The 21,583-nt window shown below is 40.9% G+C and overlaps 1 protein-coding gene across 1 annotated transcript in view; it reads left to right on the top strand.

The window, feature by feature from the left end:
- Positions 1–19,733: 19,733 nt before the first annotated feature.
- The window catches only part of MIRO1 (MIRO-related GTP-ase 1), a 68,651-nt gene continuing 66,801 nt past the window's right edge, over positions 19,734–21,583 (top strand). The window contains exons 1-4 of the mRNA XM_087401373.1: positions 19,734–19,895; positions 20,138–20,563; positions 20,719–20,851; positions 20,936–21,082. Of these exons, the coding sequence (XP_087257499.1) occupies positions 20,358–20,563; positions 20,719–20,851; positions 20,936–21,082 (486 nt within the window). The 5' untranslated portion in view covers positions 19,734–19,895; positions 20,138–20,357. The remainder of the gene's footprint in view (positions 19,896–20,137; positions 20,564–20,718; positions 20,852–20,935; positions 21,083–21,583) is intronic.

The raw sequence follows: 21,583 nt of genomic DNA on the forward strand, positions 1-21,583 counted from the left end.
GTGAGGGGGTTGCTATTGATTTTATAGGATGTGAGGGGATTTAGGGTTAATTTTGGGTGTTTAGTGTATTAATGTGATTTTGTAAGTCAATATTATCCTTTTGCACCATTTGGAAGCATTTTTCCACTCCTTTGCCATGAGGGATGTATCTTGAATGGTTTTTTTGAAGAAGGTTCTTTTTCACACATGCAAACACATGCTCTGCTGTTGCTTCAGGTGTTAGCCTCCCCAACAACGGTGCCAAAATGTTGTCACTGTTTCTCCCAAGTGCAGGTTCTGAGGTGTTGGTCACCTACAGTTGTGTCATTGCTCATTGTAGCATAGGTGTTCACAAGTGTAGCATAGGTCCTCAGGTCATGTTCCGATGAGAGGTGTAGGCTAAAGCGTGGAAAGCAGAACTGATGCTCACTTGAATGAGAAAGAGAGGTTGATCATAACGATTAATGGAGGCTCTCACCTCCACATGAGTTTAAGGGTTTAGAGGGGGATTTCATGGTTCAAAAGGGGGATAGGGTTGAGAGAGCTAACTAGGAGTTCTAGGGTTCAGAGGGGGTTGTAGGGTTTAGGAGGAGTCCAAGGTTGAGGAGTGAAGAGCTAGTCTCCTTTGCAGATTTGAGGGGTAAGGGTTGAGGAGAAGGGACAAGGAAGGAGGAGGAAGAGGGAGGCGAGTGGAGGAGGAGGGAGGGAGGAGTAGGAGGAGGGAGGAGAGAGGAGGGAGGAAGGAGGAGGAGATGGGAGAAGGAGGAGGAGGGAGGAGGAGGGAGGAGGAGGGGATGGAGGAGAAGGATGAGGAGGAGGAGGAGAAGGAGGAGGAGGAGGAGGAGGAGGAGGAGGTAAGAGACGGCTCGATAGCTATAGATATGCGACATCTTGCAACTCATTAAGGAGCTACCATGGCCCCGGCTACATATTTGGAGCATTCACACTACCCGCTTGAGTCTTTGGAGAGTTTTTGAGATTTTGGGCTTATTAACTTAGCTTAGCCCCCAATAAGGGCCTTAGCGAGGCCTTTGTTTCAGCCCAATTGGCTTGTATGAGCTATTCTGCTAGTTATACTTTGTCTCATAGGCCCGCGAGGCCTCTTAAAGATGTTAATACATCTCTCTCTCTCTCTTTCTCTCTCTCTCTCACTCTCTTCTTCACATATACTTTACAAGCTCAAGCTTAACTGATTATGTTGGTGCTCTATGGTAAGCCATGGAAGATCTTCTTTCTAATATAATAAAACATACTTTGACTTGGATATTACTAAAATTCACTTGTTGCAAGTAGCGATGAATCAAATGAGGCGAGGAGTGAAAATGCTAAGAAATTACTAGTACAGCTTTTTTCCTTTCTTAATACATAACCAAGGTAACAATTGGTAGTACAAATTCTAAATCTTCCTTAGTCTCTCTACATGTATATCCTAAACCTTCCTTACTCACTATACATCTATATTCTAATAATGGTGTTGTTTGGAATGGAGGGATGTGATTAAACTCCCCCTTATTTCTAAATTGAAAATGTGACACAATAAAAAATTTACACAGCATCTCTGTTAATTTTTTACTATTGATTGAAGATCATAATATCCACTAACTTAGGAACATTTCCAAGGGTAGGCAGTGCATACATGGACAATATAGTGCGAAAAAACTATTTTTTAATAAGCCAGTGCATACATGAACCTTCCATCTCATTCAAAAATAATTATTTTCTTTGAACTCGTTATGATTCATTAATACTGCAATTATTGCCCTCATCCTCACCCTCTCCATGAGCTCAAAAGATTTCTCTCTCTTTATGTATTAGTATCGCTATGATCATGGTTTTTCTCTTGTGTTCATCATGGATATTGATTTTTGTTTAGAGGCTCCACCCTTCAGCTCATTGTATTATGTCTTTTTTAGTCTCATAGGCCCTTTGGTCTTCCAAACACTTTTAATTAACTTTCTATCTTTCTTTTTCTCCCATCTAAACCACTACATATAATGAAAAGTGCCAAGTTGTCTGAGTATGTTATTAGTTATCATTTATTGGTAGTGCAATGATTGTTTTATTTGAATTAGTTATCAATTATTGGTAGTGCAATTATCCCTTATATAAAATTAAGGAAATCTTTTATTGCTTTAAAGCATTGTATAAAAAGGTGATGTATGGTTTTCCTAAAGCTTTGCACACACATATTGCGAAAGCTAAAGCTTCCAATCTAAAGATAAGTGGATTCTCATCAAGAAATCTGAGCATGAGTGGAATGGATCATTGTAAATACCATGTGTATGAATGATAAATACCTTGGTATGGGGTGAGAGTTATTTGTGTATGGGATATTATGGGGATTTTAGAAAATAGGAAATAAAGAGGTGGGTCTCATGTCCATGTGTGCAACAATGTAAGAGTTCACATGCCAAGCATGTGAAAGAAGTGTGGAAGACTGTGTAGTCAAGAGGAATCCTTCTAGAATTCCTATGTGGAATAAGGAGGATGTGGACATATGGAAAAGAGAGGGTCCCTATGGACTCCATGTGGGAAGACCCTTGACTCTCTCAACATTTTAAGGCTCATAGCATCTTTTGATGGGGCACATATCAAGAGTAACCAAAAAGGACATGGATGGTGACATATGGGCTTGTGTGATTGATGGGGAAAGGAATCTACAGGTAACAATTGTAAATGGGTGAAGGAGGGTGATCAAATCTCTATAAAAGGAGCCCTCCTCTCCCTTGTTCAACATCTCTTCCACCATTGAGCCTCATGCTTCTATAGCTCTAGTTCCCTCAAGCCTCTTCAATGAGCCTTCTCTCTCCCTCTTGTAGATATCCTCTTATGTAGACTCTTGAGTCCATATCTCTCTAGTTCATTCTCTTTCTATGACTAGGCTTGGAGCACTTGCTCCCTCTTGTATGTATGAAAACTCTTCTTCTCCCTTGTGTTTGCAGTATTTTGAGTTGCATTTGAGTAGAGTCTCACTCTACTGGTAATGAAGGTCACTTCGAGTTATCTTTCTGGAGTGTCTCTCCCCTTTTTCCATTGCTTTGTTCTTTCTCTCTCTTCAAAAGTCTTCAAAAGTGCTTTCTATTCAGCCGCTCATTGTGCATACATGGTTTATCAGTTTCCTAAGATGCAATGGGAGCTCTTCCTTCCCTCCTAGGCAACCTCTATGGGACCTAGATCATCGATAAAGTCTGAGCATGGAGGGAGTATTCTCCCAAGTCAGCATCAATAGAAGGAGTCGGTGTTTTTCATGACTATTTGACCCCTCTCAGTACTTTGCTCATAACTTTTTGCTTGATGCTCTGATTTTGATGAAACTTATATCAGCGCAAATCTCTCTTTAAGATGCATCATCCTATGTATTCAGTTTATGTATCAAATGTCATATCAAAAAGTTATGAGTCTCTGTGTGTGACTCTTTATTTTTAAGACAGTTTTTACCCCCTTCTAGTAAAATGTCCATAACTTTTCAACCGCTTCTCTGTTTCTTACAAAACATATATCCATGCGAAGCCCATTTCAAGCTACAACTCTACATGTACCTGAATCTTTGTTTTCATGTCTCTATTATAAGCTATAGGCCTCTGCATCTGATGATAGTTTGCAGAGTGTTTTGAGTTACTTGTAGAGGTATCTATGAAGGAGGTGCAATCTTTCCCTGGAACCTACCCATCCAACCCAATCAACCCCTTCAAACCCCTTGATATATATCAATTCATGTCATATTGAGCTACAATATCTTCTTTCAATAACATATTGCTCTTCTCTTTGGTGTAGGCCGACCTGATGAGATTATGGCCTCCGTTAATCCTTTCCTTCTCCCTATGCTAGAGTATAACATCACCTAGGATGTTAGCATCTTCATTCTTGTCTAAGGAAAGAAAGGGAAGAATGGGTGGTGTGGTCTCTTAGCATGAAAGTTTCTATTTTATTTCCCCTTTCCCAGTAATAAAGATCTCTGTCACGAAGTTTGGAAGCAGTACGAAGCTAAGAGGTGAGTGAAATTTTATTACCCCCAACTTCATGTCACATCTTTTGGTGGAGACTCCGGGTATGTTTGGAATTGGATTCATCCCACCTTACTAAGTCTCGAGTATAGTGAATTGCATGTTATGCCTAGTATGGGAGCTCTTCCCTCCCTCCTTGGTGACCTCTATGGGACCTGGATTGTTAATATAGTTTGAGCATGGAGGGATTATTCTCCCAAGTCGACATCAGTAGAACGAGTAGGTGTTCATCATGATTGTTTGACCCCCTGTCAGTGTTTTGCTCATACTTTTTACTCGATGCTTCGATTTTGATGAAACTTCTATCACTGCAAATCTCTCTTCAAGGCGCATCATATATATTTGGTCTATGTATTAGATGTCAAATAAAAATTTTATGAGTCTCTGTGTGTGACTATCTATTTTTAAGATAGTTTTTACCCTCTTCCAATAAAATGTTCATAACCTTTTTAACCACTTCTCTATTTCTTATAAAACTTATCAGCACGAAGCCCATTTCAAGGCGCATATCTAAATATACTTGGATCTTTTTTTTTCGTGTCTCTATTAGAAGTTATAGGCCTCAGTGTCTGATGATAGTTTGCAGAGTGTTTTGAGCTACTTCTAGAAGTGTCTATGAAGGAGGTGCAATGCTTCCCCGGAACCTACCCATCCGACCCAATCCACCCCTTCAAACCCCTTGATGTATATTAGTTCATGTCATATTGAGCTACAAGATCTTCTTTCAACAACGTATTGCTCTTCTCGTTGGCGTAGACCGGCTTGGTGAGATTATGGCCTCCGCTGATCTTTTCCTTCTCCCTATGCTAGAGTACAACATCACTTGGCATGTTATCATCTTCAAGGGAAGAAAGGGAAGAATGTGTTGTGTGGTCTCTTAGTATTAAAATTTCTATTTTATTTCCCCTTTCCCAATGATAAAGATCTTTGTCACTAAGTTCTTCTACCCCCAACTTCATGTCATAGTGTGTGCGTGCATGTGTGTGTGTGCGTAAGAAATTACAACACCCCTTTCCATAGTGAAGAGAAGACAATTTAAAGTAGGAATGATAAAGACGGGAGGGAAAAAGAGAAGGTGGGGGAAATGATAAGAAGGAACTAATAAAAAGGTTAAAAGTGAAATTTTTGTTAATAAGGAGTCTTACATTAATAACTGTAAGGTTTAGAGAGGTAAAACAAAACAACGAAGTTTATAAGGGAAACTAAGATTTTTAAGTGGGGGGGATTTAAAAAAAGGGAAGGGGGGGGGGAATTAGAGAGGTTTAAGGCATTCGAGAGGGGGGGAATTAAAAAGGAAAGAGAGAGGTGTTAGGTTAAAAATGGGGAATTAAAAAGGAAAGAGGGAGGGGTTAGATTAAAAATGCAGAGGGGGGGAGGGTTTGATTCAAATAGTAAGGAAAAAAGGCAAAGGGATAATGGACAAATAGTGAGGTAAGGAATAGAAAAAAGGATATGTGATTTAATAAACTGTATGGAGGGGACCTGTGAGTCCATCGAGGACTTGAGGCAGTGGCCACTAAGTGGCATGATTCACACAGAACGCGAGCGAGGCATAGATCGTAGAAATGCGGCTGTTTCATAGAGGGTTCCAACTTCCAAAGTCAAGTCACCAAGCCTAGGGCATGCGACAGCCAAGCCCTTAGGTAATGATTAATGAAGACTTTTGAGGTACTGAGGAAGAGCACATGGAAGGGGCAGGGCAGAAGGCTAGGGTGTTGCAGTTGAGGTGCGACATCACGGTGTGTGCCGAAAGAGAATGCGAGAGCCAACAGCAAGTCACAATGAGTATGTGCACTATGCCGAGAGGTAGTAGGTAGGGCAGCAGAGGGTAGAATTGTAGAGGCAAGTAGAGGTGAAAGGTTAGGGGGTGGGTAGGATAGGGGAGAGTCCCTATTTAGATAGTGAGGGAGTCGAGGAGGGCATAGAGAGAGTTAGGGAGTCTAAGGGTTGGCAAGAGCGTGAAGACGAAGAGGCATGTCATGAATATGAAAAGGCAAGTAGTTAATAAAGAGTAGCGGGCCGAAAAAACACGCAAGAGGGGAGAATTTTTAAGGGTAGAAAATTAAAGGATACGAATTTAAAAGGAATAGGGGGAAAGTCGAGGGGAATAAGTAAACAAGGAAAAAGGGGGGGGGGAGGAAATCAAGAGAAATTAGGATAAATTTAAGAAAAAATTAGGAAATTTAGGAAAAAATAAGGAAAATTTAAGGAAAATAAAAAGATTGGATAAAATTAGTAAGAAAGCTTAGGAAAGCAGTGGAAATAAATAAATGCAAAAATATGGTAAAGTGAATGTAAAGCGGGGAATGAATAGGAAGTGTAAGTGTGTGTGTATGTGTTTGTGTGTGTGTGTGTACCCACCTTTGCCCCAGTAGGATACAACACGCTAGGTGAGACAGTAGGTCATCACCTAGTGTGATGAACTACTGTCTACCCGAGAATGTAAAGAAGTATTGAGAAGTGCCATTTTAAGGAATGGAAAATATGTAATTGCGTAAGGTAGGTAAAAATTAAGAAGTGTGGAAGCTAATAGATTAAATTGAGGTGTTAATAAGAGCAATAACAAGCAAGGAGAAGAAAGTGGGCAATTCTGACATTTGTTTGGGTTTGAAAAGTCCTTAAAAAGGTAAGTGGAGTAAAATAGTGTTTGCTCATAAGAGCAATGAAAAAAAGCCAGGGGCCATGATGCCTTAAATGTATTGTTTAGGAGACAAGAGCAAGAGTTAGAGTGGATCCTTGATTCAGAGTGACAGTCAGAGTTGTTGAGGGTCTTTGATAGGAGCGAGACATCCCAAGAATGTTTATGAAAGGAAAAAGGAAGAAAAGGAGAGCCAAGTTAGATCAGGGAGTCAAAAAGCCAAAGAAAGGCCTTGATGACTTAAAGGTCCTATGTGCAATCGTTCAAAGTTACAGGGGAAAGCATGTGTGTGTAGAAGACATTACAACACCCCTTTCCATAGTGAAGAGAAGACAATTTAAAGTAGGAATGAGAAATGTTTAATGATTTCCAATACGAATGAAGCAACATCACTAGAGGGTGAACATTTTTTAAGAAAAAAGAAAATGTGAGAAGTCGAGCTTTGATAACTCATTGGCAGCATCATTTTTATTGAAGAGGGGAATCTACCTTCGTACCACCATCCAACAAGAAAAAAACAGTGAGAACCAATTTTAACTTAAGTTGGGAAGATAGGTGTCATAAACACCCCTCCCTTGTTATCAGGGTCACAATAAATTTAACACTTAGCTTCAGACTAATCAAGCTTAATGAGAACTTGCAATTGTAAAGTAACCTTTTAGGAAAAGAAAGGGGAATAATAAATAAGGAGATTAATGTGAGCATCTAATCACACTAAGAGATAGTAAGCACATAGGTGTATATAAAAGAAGTTATGAAGAGAATTATTTTTAACATGGAAAATTTAAAGAAAGGAGGGTAATTAAAGGAAGGAGGTGGATCACAAGGGGATTTTTGTTTTGGGGGAAATGATAAGGGGATATTTTAAAGGGAGATTATGAAAACAAGAGGAGAATATAAAAGGGGGGAAAATTCCGTGAAATTTAGAGATAAAGAGGGGAGGGAAAAAGAGAAGGTGGGGGAAATGATAAGAAGGTACTAATAAAAAGGTTAAAGAGTGAAAAATTTGTTAAAAAGGAGTTTTACTTAATAACTATAAGGTTTAGAGAGGTAAAACAAAACAACGAAGTTTATAAGGGAAACTAAGAGTTTTAAGTGGGGGGGGGATTTAAAAAAAGGGGGGGGAGGGGCGGAATTAGAGAGGTTTAAGGCATTAGAGAGGGGGTGAATTAAAAAGGAAAGAGGGAGTTGTTATAGTAAGAATGGGGAATTAAAAAGGAAAGAGGGAGGGGTTAGATAAAAAATGCAGGGGGGGGGGAGGGGGGGAAGGGTTTGATTTAAATAGTAAGGAAAAAAGGCAAAGGGATAATGGACAAATAGTGAGGTAAGGAATAGAAAAAAGGATATGTGATTTGATAAATTGTATGGAGGGACCTGTGAGTCCATCGAGGACTTGAGGCAGTGGTCGTTGAGTGGCATGATTCGCACAGAGCACGAGGCATAGATCACAAAAATGCAGCTATTTCACATAGGGTTCCAACTTCCACAGTCAAATCACCAAGCCCATGCCATGCGATAGCCAAGCGCTTAGGTAATGAGTAATAAAGACTCCTGAGGTACTAAGGAAGAGCGCACAAAAGGGGCGGGGTGGAAGGCTAGGCTGTTGCAATCGAGGTGCAATGTCACGGTGCATGCCGAGAGAGAATGTGGGCACCAACAACAAGTCATCACAGTGAGTCTGTGCACTATGCGGAGAGGTAGTAGGTAGGGCAGCAAACGGTAGAATTGTAGAGTAAAGTAGAGGCGAAAGGTTAGGGGGTGGGTAGGATAGGGGAGAGCCCTATTTAAATAGTGAGGGAGTCAAGAAGGGAATAGAGAGAGTTAGGGAGTCTAAGGGTTGGGAAGAGCATGAAGACGGAGAGGCGTGTCATGAATATGAAAAGGTGAGTAGTTAGTAAAGAGTGGCATGCCGAAAAAACATGGAGGGGAGAACTTTTAAGGGTAGGAAATTAAAGTGATAGGAATTTCAAAGTAGGGGAAAAGTCGGGGGGAATAAGTAAACAAGGAAAAAAAGGGGGGGTGGGGAAGGAAATCAAGAGAAATTAGGACAAATTTGAGAAAAATTTAGGAAATTTAGGAAAAATTAAGGAAAATAAAAAGATTGGATAAAATTGGTAAGAAAGCTTAGGAAAGCAGCGGGGATAAGGTGGGAAGGGAGTGGAAATAAACAAATGAGGAAATAGGGTAAAGTAAATGTAAAGCAGGGAATAAATAGGAAGTGTGTGTGTGTCTGTGTGTGTGTGTGTGTGTGTGTGTGTGTGTGTGTGTGTGTGTGTGTGTGTGTGTGTGTGTGTGTGTGTGTACCCACCTTTGCCCCAGTAGGATACAACATGCTAGGTGAGAAAGTAGGTCATCATGTAGTATAATGACCTACTGTCTACCCGAGAAGGTAAAGAAGTATTAAGAAGTGCCATTTTAAGGAATGGAAAATACGTAATTGCATAAGGCAGGTAGAAATTAAGAAGTGTGGAAGCTAATAGATTAAATTGAGGTGTTAATAAGAGCAATAACAACCAAGGAGAGGAAAGTGGGCAATTCTTACATTTGTTTGGGTCTGAAGAGTCCTTAAAAAGGTAAAAATAAAAAGGTAAGTGGAGTAAAATAGTGTTTGCTCATAAGAGCAATGAAAAAAAGCCGGGGGCCATGATGCCTTAAATATATTGTTTAGGAGACGAGAGTGAGAGTTAGAGTGGATCCTTGATTCGGAGTGAGAGTCAGAGTTGTTCAGGGTCTTTGATAGGAGCGAGACATCCCCAAAATGTTTTTGAAAGGAAAAAGGGAGAAAAGGAGAACCATGTTAGATCAAGGAGTCAAAAAGCCAACGAAAGGCCTTGATGACTTAAAGGCCCAATGTGCAATCGTTCAAAGTTGCAAGGGAAAGCATGTGTGTGTAGAAGACATTACAACACCCCTTTCCATAGTGAAGAGAAGACAATTTAAAGTAGGAATGAGAAATATTTAATGACAAATTTTAATATTTCCAATATGAATGAAGCAGCATCACTAGAGGGTGAACATTTCTTAAGAAAAAAGGAAATGTGAGAGGTTGAGCTTTGATAAGTCGTTGGCAACATCATTTTTATTGAAGAGGGGAATCTGCCTACCTGCCACTATCCAACAAGGAAAATGGTGAGAACCAGCTTTAACTTAAGTTGGGAAGATAGTGTCATAAACACCCCTCCCTTGTTATTGGGGTCACAATAAATTTAACACTTAGCCTCATACTAATTAAGCTTAATAAGAACTTGCAATTGTAAAGTAACATTTTAGGAAAAGAAAGGGGAATAATAAATAAGGAGATTAACGTGAGCATCTAATCACACTAAGAGATAGTAAGCACATAGGTGTATATAAAAGAAGTTATGAAGAGAATTAATTTTAACATGGAAAATTTAAAGAAAGGAGGGTAATTAAAGGAAGGAGGTGGATCACAAGGGGGATTTTTTTTGGGGAAAATGAGAAGGGGATATTTTAAAGGGAGATTATGAAAACAAGAGGAGAAAATAAAAGGGGGAGAAATTTCGTGAAATTTAGAGATAAAGAGGGAAGGGAAAAAGAGAAAGTGGGGGAAATGATAAGAAGGAACTAACAAAAAGGTTAAAAAGTGAAATTTTTATTAATAAGGAGTTTTACATTAGTAATTGTAAGGTTCAGAGAGGTAGAACAAAACAACGAAGTTTATAAGGGAAACTAAGAGTTTTAAGTGGGGGGGGAGGGGATTTAGAGAGGTTTAAGGCATTAGAGAGGGGGGGAATTAAAAAGGAAAGAGGGAGGTGTTAGATAAAAAATGGGGAATTAAAAAGGAAAGAGGGAAGGGTTAGATTAAAAATGCGGGGCAGGGGGGGGGGGGGGAGGGTTTGATTTTAAATAGTAAGGAAAAAAGACAATGGGATAATGGACAAATAATGAGGTAGGGAAAAGTGAAAAGGATATGTGATTTAATAAACTGTATGGAGGGGACCTGTGGCCACTGAGTGGCGTGATTCGCACAGAGCGGCATGAGGCATTGGCCGTTGAGTGGCGTGATTCGCACAGAGCAGCATGAGGCATAGATCACAAAAATGCGGCTGTTTCACAGAGGGTTCCAACTTCTGCAGTCAAATCACCAAGCCCAAGGCATGCAGTAGCCAAGCGCTTAGGTAATGAGTAATGAAGACTCTTGAGGTATTGAGGAAGACCACACGGAAGGGGCGGGGCGAAAGGCTAGGGTGTTGTAGTCGAGGTGCGACGTCACGGTGCATGCCAGGAGAGAATGCGGGAGCCAACAGCAAGTCACAGTGAGTCTGTGCACTGTGCAGAGAGGAAGTAGGCAGGGTAGCAGAGGGTAGCACCATAGAGGCAAGTAGAGGCGAAAGGTTAGTGGGGTCGGTAGGATAGGGGAGAGTCCCTATTTAAATAGTGAGGGAGTCGGGGAGGGAATAGAGAATTTTAGGGAGTCTAAGGGTTGGGAAGAGCATGAAGAAAGAGAGGCGTGCCATGAATATGAAAGGGCGGGTAGTTAGTAAAGAGTGGCGGGTCGAAAAAACACATAGAAGGGGAGAATTGTTAAGGGTAGGAAATTAAAGTGATAGGAATTTAAAAGGAATAGGGGGAAAGTCGGGGGAATAAGTAAACAAGGAAAAAAGGGGGGGGGGAGGAAATCAAGAGAAATTAGGATAAATTTAAGAAAAATTAGGAAATTTAGGAAAAGATAAGGGAAAATTAAGGAAAATAAAAAGATTGGATAAATTTAGTAAGAAAGCTTAGGAAAGCAACAGGGATAAGGTCGGAAGGGAGTGGAAATAAATAAATTAGGAGTAGAAATAAATTAATATAGGAGATAAGGGGGATAAGTTTGTGACAAAGTAAAAAATAAGAAGGGATAAAAAAGAAAGGAAATTTTTTTTAAAGGAGGGTTAAAAATAGCCTAAATGAGGATTTTAAAAGAAGGCAATTAAAGGAGGGGGGTTTTTAGTAGGAGAATGGGGAGGAAAAAGGGTAAAGTAAATGTAAAGGGGGGAATGAATAGGAAGTGTGTGTGTGTCTGTGTGTGTGTGTGTGTATACCCACCTTTGCCCCAGCAGGATACAACATGCTAGGTGAGACAGTAGGTCATCACCTAGTGTTATGACGTACTGTCTACCCAAGAAGGTAAAGAAGTATTAAGAAGTGCCATTTTAAGGAATGGAAAATACGTAATTGCATAAGGTAGGTAAAAATTAAGCAGTGTGGAAGCTCATAGATTAAATTGAGTTGTTAATAAGAGCAATAACAAGCAAGGAGAGGAAAGTGGCCCATTTATTTGGGTTTGAAGAATCCTTAAAAAGGTGAAAATAAAAAGGTAAGTGGAGTAAAATAGTGTTTGCTCATAAGAGCAATGAAAAAAAGCTGGGGGCCATGATGCCTTAAATGTAGTGTTTAGGAGACGGGAGCAAGAGTCAAGTGGATGCTTGATTCGGAGTGAGAGTCAGAGTTGTTGAGGGTCTTTGATAGGAGCGAGACATCCCAAGAATGTTTTTGAAATGAAAAAGGGAGAAAAGGAGAACCAAGTTAGATCAGGAAATCAAAAGGCCAAAGAAAGGCCTTGATGACTTAAAGGTCCTATGTGCAACCATTCAAAGTTGCAAGGGAAAGCGTGTGTTGAGACAGTAGGTCATCACCTAGTGTGATGACCTATTGTCTACCCAAAGTAGTATTGAGAAGTGCCATTTTAAGGAATGGGAAATACGTAATTGCGTAAGGTAGGTAAAAATTAAGAAGTGTGGAAGCTAATAGATTAAATTGAGGTGTTAATAAGAGCAATAACAAGTAAGGAGAGGAATGTGAATTCATGAGGAAGCAATGAGGCACACAATGTAAAGCTTTATTCCAAGAGTGGTTACATATATAGGCAACTGCCTCCATGTAGGTAGATCCCATATCCATAATGATCTCCAGGATTATCTCAATCAATCACCTCCTATGATCACTCACTCATCAGACCATCCTAACACACTTACAGGTCCACTGATATTTTGTGATTGCTGCTATGAATTCTATGTAGCATTACCATTTTGTGCATCTACATCAATCATCACATTTACTGGTTTATACTAGCTGCTCATCTCATAAAAAACAACATCTCTGCTCACTGTAAACTTACGAGTAGAAGGGTTATAGCATCTATACCCTTTCTGTTGCAGAGAAAAACCAATAAAGATGCACTTCTCAGCTTTTGGATCCAACTTGGACCTCAACTCATCTAGCACATGAACATAGGCAATGCAACCAAAAATTTTCAAATGAGAAATGTCTGGTTTCCTACCAGTATACATCTCCTCTGGCATCATGCCATGTATTGCTGCAGTGGGAGTCCTGTTCATTATGTAAACTACTGTAGCAATTGCTTCAGCCCAATAATAATCTTATAGATCTTTTTCATTTAGCATGGCCCGAGATACCTCTCCAATATGCCTGTTTTTCCTTTCTGCAAGTCCATTTTGCTATGGGGTATTACTGCATGAATATTGCTGCTTTATGCCATGCTCCTGCAGGAACCTTGCAAACTCATTTGAGAGGTACTCTCCCCCTCCATCTGACCTTAGGCATTTTATTTGCAGACATGTTTCTTTTTCAGCCATAGCTTTAAAAGCTTTGAAATGCCCAAACACTTCACTTTTCTTTTTCATAAAATGCACCCAAACTTTTTTGCTATAGTCATCAATAAAAGTGACAAAATAATGACAGCCTCCAATAGATGCAGCTTTAGTAGTCCACACATCAGAGTGGATTAATTCCAATGGCTTCTTGCTCTCTTGAACATGCCTAGGAAATGGTTTCCTTGCCTGTTTTCCAAATTGATAGGCTTCACATACCTTATGCATTTCTGCAACCTTGAATTTAGGCAATCCTGCAACAATATTTTGGGCCTGCATTGATTTAAGTCGTTGTACATTAACATGACCAATGTGTTTATGCCAGATATCAATATCTGGAACAACACCAGTCTCATGTGCAAACATTGCTGTAGTCAATTCAGGCATGTCCGCATCCAATGTAAACATCCTGCCCTTCTTCTTCCCTTTCGCTATCAAGCGACCGTTATTTTTCATATCCTCAACAAAGCATCCATGAGGATTAAATCTGACCTGCAAGCCCTGCTCAACCATTTGACCAACAGAAACCAGGTTCTTGGTGATATTCAAGACATGAAATACATCAAACAGGTATTTCTTTTTCCCATCCTGCATAGACAAAGGAATTTTACCAATCTGCACAATAGGATGTGCAGTATCATCACCAGTCTCCACAAATCCTGGTTTTTCCATTTTCCTTGCATCCTGCATCCATTCTGCATGACCTGTCATGTGGTTTGATGCACCTGAGTCAATATACCACACATCATTTCGTTCGTCTGCACTTGTCACAGAATTGGTCATGTGCTGCACCATAAATAGATGCTCATTTCTGTCATCATGTAGCAATCCTTAGCCATATGACCCATTTTACCACAGTAGTATCATTCAACATTGCTGTTTGCATTTTGGCCTCTCTGCCATCCACCACGGCCTCTTTGGCTCCCCCTGCCTCTAGTGTTACCACGTCCTCCTCCATAGGACTGGTTTTCTTGAGTTTGCTGCATATTCTAATTTCTACCACGGCCTCCAGATCGGCCTCCTCTACCTCTGCCTCTACCTCTTCCAGCATTTGAGTAGAAGATAGTTTCTTTTGAAGTTCCTCCTGAAGAAGATGCACCCCCATTTCTCTGCTCTTCAGAAATTAGAAGAGCAAACAACTCTTCAAAATCAGGAAATTTTTCACGGACGGCAATGGATGTCCGGAACTGTGCATAATCCTTTCCTAGACCATTCAAGGTCACAGAAACTAGATCATCATCTTCCACTAGCGACCCAATGGAAGCAAGTGCATCTACAATTTTCTTCACCTTCATGTGGTAGTCATTGATGCTCACATTTTCTCTCTGCACATTGTGCAACTCCTGCTTGAGCTGCATTTTCCTGGCTTGCGTATTTGTGCTGTACATTTTTGCCAAGGTATCCCATGCCTCCTTTGGCGTACTTGCATCTTCAATATGCACAATCATAGAATCCGAAATACTGATAGACAGCCAGTACATAACTTTTCTGGGTCTCTCATGCCATCCTTTAAATGCCTGCATTTCCTATTGATTGGGAACATTAGGAAGAACTGGTTCTTCTTCATTTCCTGTAATGAACTCCCAATAGCCTTTTCCCATAAGGAAATTCGTCATTCTAAACTTCCATGCCTGGAAGTTGTTCTTGTCAAGCTTTTCAGTGACAATCTGTGAAAGAGAATCAGACGCCATTACAGAACACTACAAACTATTCTGTCACTGTAAAAACACAGCTTTTGCCTCACACAAGCAGATCTGCAAAACTGACGAAAGTGGTATTTGACCACATAGTCACTTCCTAGTGACGATTTTGCATCAACAGGCAACAAGCATGATTCTGCAACTCCCAATATCTTTGCGCACAGGCATACGATGCAATTTCTGCGGCAACTTTTCACCGACCAGCAGAGCAGTTGTCGCACATCAAAAACAGGGCCTTTTTCTAAGTGCCTGCAAAGAACTTCTGCCTTCAAAACGGGCCCCTCTCGCCACACCGCGAAGGGCATCTCAATCTGAAACAATGCACTCTTGCACTTCCGGCTGTGCTATCTGCAAAGATTTGCTCCCAAACTCGAAAAAGGAAAGCAACACTGGTCCTCTTACCAGGACACCGCGAACTTGGTTTGCTTTCTTGAGCTCCTTACCATGAACAAGGCTCTGATACCATGTGAAGATAGTGGGAGAGAGGGAAGGAGTCTCACTTGCGGCTTTCTCACATACACAATGGGGGAATACACACAAAGGTGGAGGTTGAAAACAATTTTTCTCTTCTTAGTTGTGTAAGCCAAAAGAACTCAAGTACAAAGAAATAGAAGAACCCTATATGTGGGTCTCAAACCAAACTCAACTTACTAAGGTGGCATACTAACTGAGCCACGAACTAGAGTAGATAAGGATAGTTGTCATCCAGGTATTATTCGTGGGCTAAGTACCAACCGCATCTGCAGCTAACAAGTCGGTGACATAAATGCACAACGGTCACCCTGGCATATCGCAAGTGGAGCTCGATATCTCAACATTCAGTGGGTAGCTCTAGTAGTGGAGAAGGCTTGGCTCAGAGGAATTGCAAGATAAGTGACTGAGATGAGCAGCATTGCAAAAATGGAGCAGAATAGATAGAGACAGTGTGCAGACATGGTGACAAATCTCTTCAATCCCACCAGTCAGATAGGTCGCCGAGGAGTGAGGAAGGTTTTGCTGAAGGGGTTTCTCAAAGCATTGCATGGATGGAGAGAACAAAGCTTCCCAAGCTCAAGGTAAAAGAGGGAGAGATAGGAGGCATTTGGGAAGAAGATAGAATCTAGTTGGAATCTACTAGGAATCTCATTCTAGGCACTCAGATTCTAACCAAGCTCTGATACCACGCGTGAATTCATGAGTAAGCAATGAGGCACACAATGTAAAGTTTTATTCCAAGAGTGGTTACATATATAGGCAATTGCCTCCATGTAGGTAGATCCCAGATCCACAATCATCTCCATGATTATCTCAAACAATCACCTCCTATGATCACTCACTCATCACACCAACCTGACACACCTAACTGATGAGTCACTAGAACCTTCTAGCACACCTACACTCACACACTCCTTGCATAGGACTCCAAGCCCATAGGCATACACACACACACACACATCAATTTGCCCCTTCAAGGAAAGTGGGCAATTCTGACATTTGTTTGGGTTTGAAGAGTCCTTAAAAAGATAAAAATAAAAAGGTAAGTGGAGTAAAATAGTATTTGCTCATAAGAGCAATAAAAAAAAGCTGGGGGCCATGATGCCTCAAATGTATTGTTTAGGAGACGGGAGCGAGAGTCGGAGTGGATCCTTGATTCAAAGTGAGAGTCAAAGTTGTTGAGGGTCTTTGATAGGATTGAGACATCCCTAGAATCTTCTGAAAGGAAAAAGGGAGAAAAGGAGAACCAAGTTAGATCATGGAGTCAAAAAGCCAACGAAAGGCCTTAATGACTTAAAGGTCCTATGTGCAACCATTCAAAGGTGCAGGGGAAAGCGTGTGTGTGTAGAAGACATTACAACACCCCTTTCCATAGTAAAGAGAAGACAATTTAAAGTAGGAATGAGAAATGTTTAATGACAAATTTTAAAATAAATAGAAATTCCACTATGAATGAGGCAGCATCACTAGAGGGTGAACATTTTTAAAGAAAAAAGGAAATGTGAGAAGTCGAGCTTTGATAAGTCATTGGCAACATCATTTTTATTGAAGAGGGGAATCTACCTTCCTGCCAGTAAGGAATAGTAACAAGGATATGTGATTTAATAAAGTGTATAGAGGGGACCTGTGAGTCCATCGAGGACTTGAGGCAGTGGCCGCTGAGTGGTGTGATTCACACAGAGCTCAGGCGTAGATCGCAGAAATGTAGCTATTTCACAGAGGGTTCCAACTTCCACAGTCAAATCACCAAGCCCAGGGCATGCAGCATCCAAGCGCTTAGGTAATGAGTAATGAAGACTCTTGAGGTACTCAGGAAGAGCACATGAAAGGGGCGGGGCGAAAGGCTAGGGTGTTGCAGTCGAGGTGCGACGTCACGACACGTGTCGGGAGAGAATGCGGGCACCAACAGCAAGTCACAGTGAGTCTATGCATTGTGCAGAGAGGGTTTAGGGTTTAGGGGAGAGTCCCTATTTAAATAGTGAGGGAGTCGGGGAGAGAATAGAGAGAGTTAGGGAGTCTAAGTGTTAGGAAGAGCGTGAAGACGGAGAGGCGTGCCATGAATATGAAAAGGTAGGTAGGTAGTTAGTAAACAGTGGTGGGTTGAAAAAACACGCAAGAGGGGAGAATTTTTAAGGGTAGGAAATTAAAGTGATAGGAATTTAAAAGGAATAGGGGGAAAGTCATAGGGAATAAGTAAACAAGGAAAAAGGGGGGGGGGGGGAGGAAATCAAGAGAAATTAGGATAAAATTAAGAAAATTTTAGGAAATTTAGGAAAAAATAAGTAAAAATTAAGGAAAATAAAAGATTCTATAAAACTAGTAAGAAAGCTTAGGAAAGCTGCAGGGATAATATGGGAAGGGAGTGGAAATAAATTAATGTAGGAGATAAGGGGGATAAGTTCGTGACAAAGTAAGAAATAATAAGAAGGGATAAAAAAGAAAGGAAAGAAGATTTAAAGGAGGGTTAAAAATAGCTTAAATGAGGATTTTAAAAGAGGGCAATTAAAGGAGGGGGGGGTTTTAAGTGGGAGAATAGAGAGGGGGGGAAAAAGGGGGGGGGGGGAGGAAATAGGGTAAAGTAAATGTAAAGGGGGGAATGAATAGGAAGTGTGTGTGTGTGTGTGTGTGTGTGCGTGAGTCGAAGTGGATCCTTGATTCGGAGCGAGAGTTAGAGTTGTTGAGGGTCTTTGATAGGAGCGAGACATCCTCAGAATTCTGAAAGGAAAAAGGAAGAAAAGGAGAACCAAGTTAGATCAGGGAGTCAAAAAGCCAAAGAAAGGCCTTGATGACTTAAAGGTCCTATGTGCAATCGTTCAAAGTTGCAGGGGAAAGTGTGTGTGTGTAGAAGACATTACAACACCCCTTTTTATAGTGAAGAGAAGACAATTTAAAGTAGGAATGATAAATGTTTAATGACAAATTTTAAAATAAATAGAAATTCCACTATGAATGAAGCAGCATCACTAGAGGGTGAAAATTTTTTAAGAAAAAAGGAAATGTGAGAAGTCGAGCTTTGATAAGTCATTGGTAGCATCATTTTTATTGAAGAGGGGAATTTGCCTACCTGCCACCATCCAACAAGAAAAACGGTGAGAACCAACTTTAACTTAAGTTGGGAAGACAGGTGTCATAAACACCCCTCCCTTGTTATCGGGGTAACAATAAATTGAACACTTAGCCTCAGACTAATCAAGCTTAATGAGAACTTGCAATTGTAAAGTAACCTTTTCGGAAAAGAAAGGGGAATAATAAATAAGGAGATTAATGTGAGCATTCAATCACACTAAGAGATAGTAAGCACATAGGTGTATATAAAAGAACTTATGAAGATAATTATTTCTAATATGAAAATGCATCTTGTTAATTATACATGTATGTATGTAGTCATGTGTATGTGTGCATGCACACAAAAACACTCCAAGCTCCTCTCTTCTTGCATTTCTACTCGGAGTTTCATTTTTTGGCTCTCTTAGCATCCTTGATTGCTCGGTTCATCTTGCTTTTCTGCATGCTCCTTTATTATGTCCCATAGTTATCCTCTTGTTTGCATGTTCTAGACAGCTTTTTTACAGGAACAACTTGCTCCCTTAATTGATTGCTCACTTCTCTCTAAGGTTGAATTCGAGACACGAGTCTCCCATTGAGCAAATCATGGGCATATCACTCCATTTTTTTTGCTACCACTTTTACTTTCCTACAAAGTTTTACACTTTCTTCCCTAAGGGTATTCCTCAAAGGTTTGTTGGGTCCTCTGCCCTTCAGGTTACAAAATGCACCTCGAGTTTAGTTTTATTCCCCTCTACTTTGGGGTTCTCTTGGCCCTGTACTTTCATCTTGCTACCTCTTGAACATATAGTGTGATTCTCTTATATCAACAAGAAGCTATGGCATCCCCTACTATTCAATAAGATATTTCTCCACTTGCCACCTTGGCATAGAATTTCCCATTTCGCGCAAAAGAACCATAATGTCGTAAGGCCTTTAGCCATCCAATTTCATGGGAAACTATGATTCAAATGGTCTTTAAAATGGGAAACTATCATTTACGATTGCTACCCTAACTCTAGATGGATTCGGGTGCTGATGTCTTGGGTCACATTTTAAATTGCGCGCTAAGTTGGCTCTGGTCAAGCTCGGCGCATATACACACATGTTTGAGCTGCTTAATCTAAACGCTCTTGGCTCGTGGGGGTTGAACTCAGGAGCGGCGGATATAAACCCACATGTTTTAGGGGCTTGATCTGAATGAGCTTGGAAGTGTGTAACCACCCTTATTACCCATACCGATACAATTAAATTTGATGGCCAAATGTGCCCTAACCCTAGATGAATTTGCGTGCTGAATGTGCGTTCGGTGATATTTTTATATTTGCTGCCTGCCAGTTTTTCGCGGGTGTGAGCTGTTGAATGCTTCACTGTTGTGTGTATTGGTAGCCTGCATCCATCGTCCCTGTCACCACCAGCCACTCCGAGCTTCATCAATCAGGTACGATTTCTAATTTCCCTGCATTGCTCCTTCTTTTCTTCATCAAGCCATCGTCCTGCTTTTTTGCTACTTCTTAACCTCCAAGTGACCTTTTTTTGCACTGGAGAACGTTTTTGAGATTGCATTTAAGACCATTTACGATGCACATCTGCACACTGAAGTCAAACAGGGCGCAAGATCGCATTCCTGCCTTTGTAGAAGCGCCGAAAAATTCTGAGAGACGAGTTTTATTGATTTTGTAGGAAATACAAGTTTAGGCAAAGCAATTGTAGCATAGAAGTGCCATTCAAGAAGTCAGAGTGGAAGGCGATTGCAGCCAGCAAGACCACAGTTTCATTTTTAGGGTTTGTTGGGGTACGGAGGCGTTCAGGTTGCATTTCAAAGAATTAATTCCAAAGCAGCGAGCGAGATTCCAGTTCTTTCGAGCTCAGGCGCTTGTCCGTCCTGAGCTCCGTGGCAAACATGGCAAGCACTGCAGGGCCTAGCAACATCTCAAATGTCAAAGTTGTTGTGATTGGAGATCCAGGCACTGGCAAATCCAGCCTCGTAATTGCTGTCGCTACCGACTCTTTTCCGAACATGGTCGCACCCGTCTTGCCACCAACCCGGCTGCCCCCCGACTTCTACCCGGACAGGGTGCCTTTGACGATTATCGATACCTCATCACGGTGCGTTCATTGCGATCCTTTTGCTTGCAATTTCCTATGCTAAATGTTTAGTGCCAGGGTTTTGAGGCACGATAAATAACAGATGCATCTCCGTTTTTTTGCAAGTAGCAATCGGCATTGTTTCTTCCTTACCATATAGGTTAGCTGCTTGGCAGACCCGAAGATAAAGGAAAGTTGGAGACCGAGTGTAAAAAGGCTGATGCAGTGGTGCTCACATATGCATGTGATAGGCCGCAAACACTTGAACGTCTTTCCACACATTGGCTGCCAGAGCTGCGACAACTTGGTGTAAGAAATTTTGTGATCGAACGACCTGCACGCCAGTGGTTTGTACCTTGGCATGGTTCTCACGTCTTTTGTTATTGGGGGCAGGTAAGGGTGCCGGTGATCGTTGTCGGGTGTAAGTTGGATCTCCGTAGTGACCAGCAGCTGAGCCTAGAGCAGATGATGACTCCTATTATGCAGGAATTCAGAGAGATAGAGACATGCATCGAATGCTCGGCTCTAAAACAAATTCAGGTGTGATTCAATGTAATAATGCTCTCATCTAGAGGAGGGTTGTACTTTTATTTTTTTTTGATGTGAAGATCCGGCATGTTTCTAGAGTCGTTTTGTGCGTATGGGTGCGTTTTCTTTGATAAGCGTAGAGTGAAACGTGAGGCATCTCCGAAAGCTAAGCAAAATATGGAAGGGTTGCCTTTTTTGAGGCTCGATGTTTACAAATTGTTTCTGTCTGTTGTGCATCTTTTTTATTTATGTCTCAGGTCAATTGTGTCCCTTAATGTGCTGTTTCACCTTGAAAGTGAGCGTCAGAGCTCAATGGCCTTTTTTCTTTTTGCACGTCTATTGGTTACTTTTTCACTCGTAGGATTGGCCAAATGGAATATCAGGGTGCTTGAGGATCCATTCAAGCTTTTATCCAAACGCGAGGGAAATACCTCATTATTTTGGGATTGCAGTAATAAAATGATGGATTTTATCACCTTTTGCATAGAAAGGATGATCACTCTTATGGACACA

This window comes from Dipteris shenzhenensis, chromosome 30, assembly GCF_047967505.1.
Source record: "Dipteris shenzhenensis isolate YYH24624 ecotype China chromosome 30, Dip_SZ_1.0, whole genome shotgun sequence".
NCBI lineage: Eukaryota > Viridiplantae > Streptophyta > Polypodiopsida > Gleicheniales > Dipteridaceae > Dipteris > Dipteris shenzhenensis.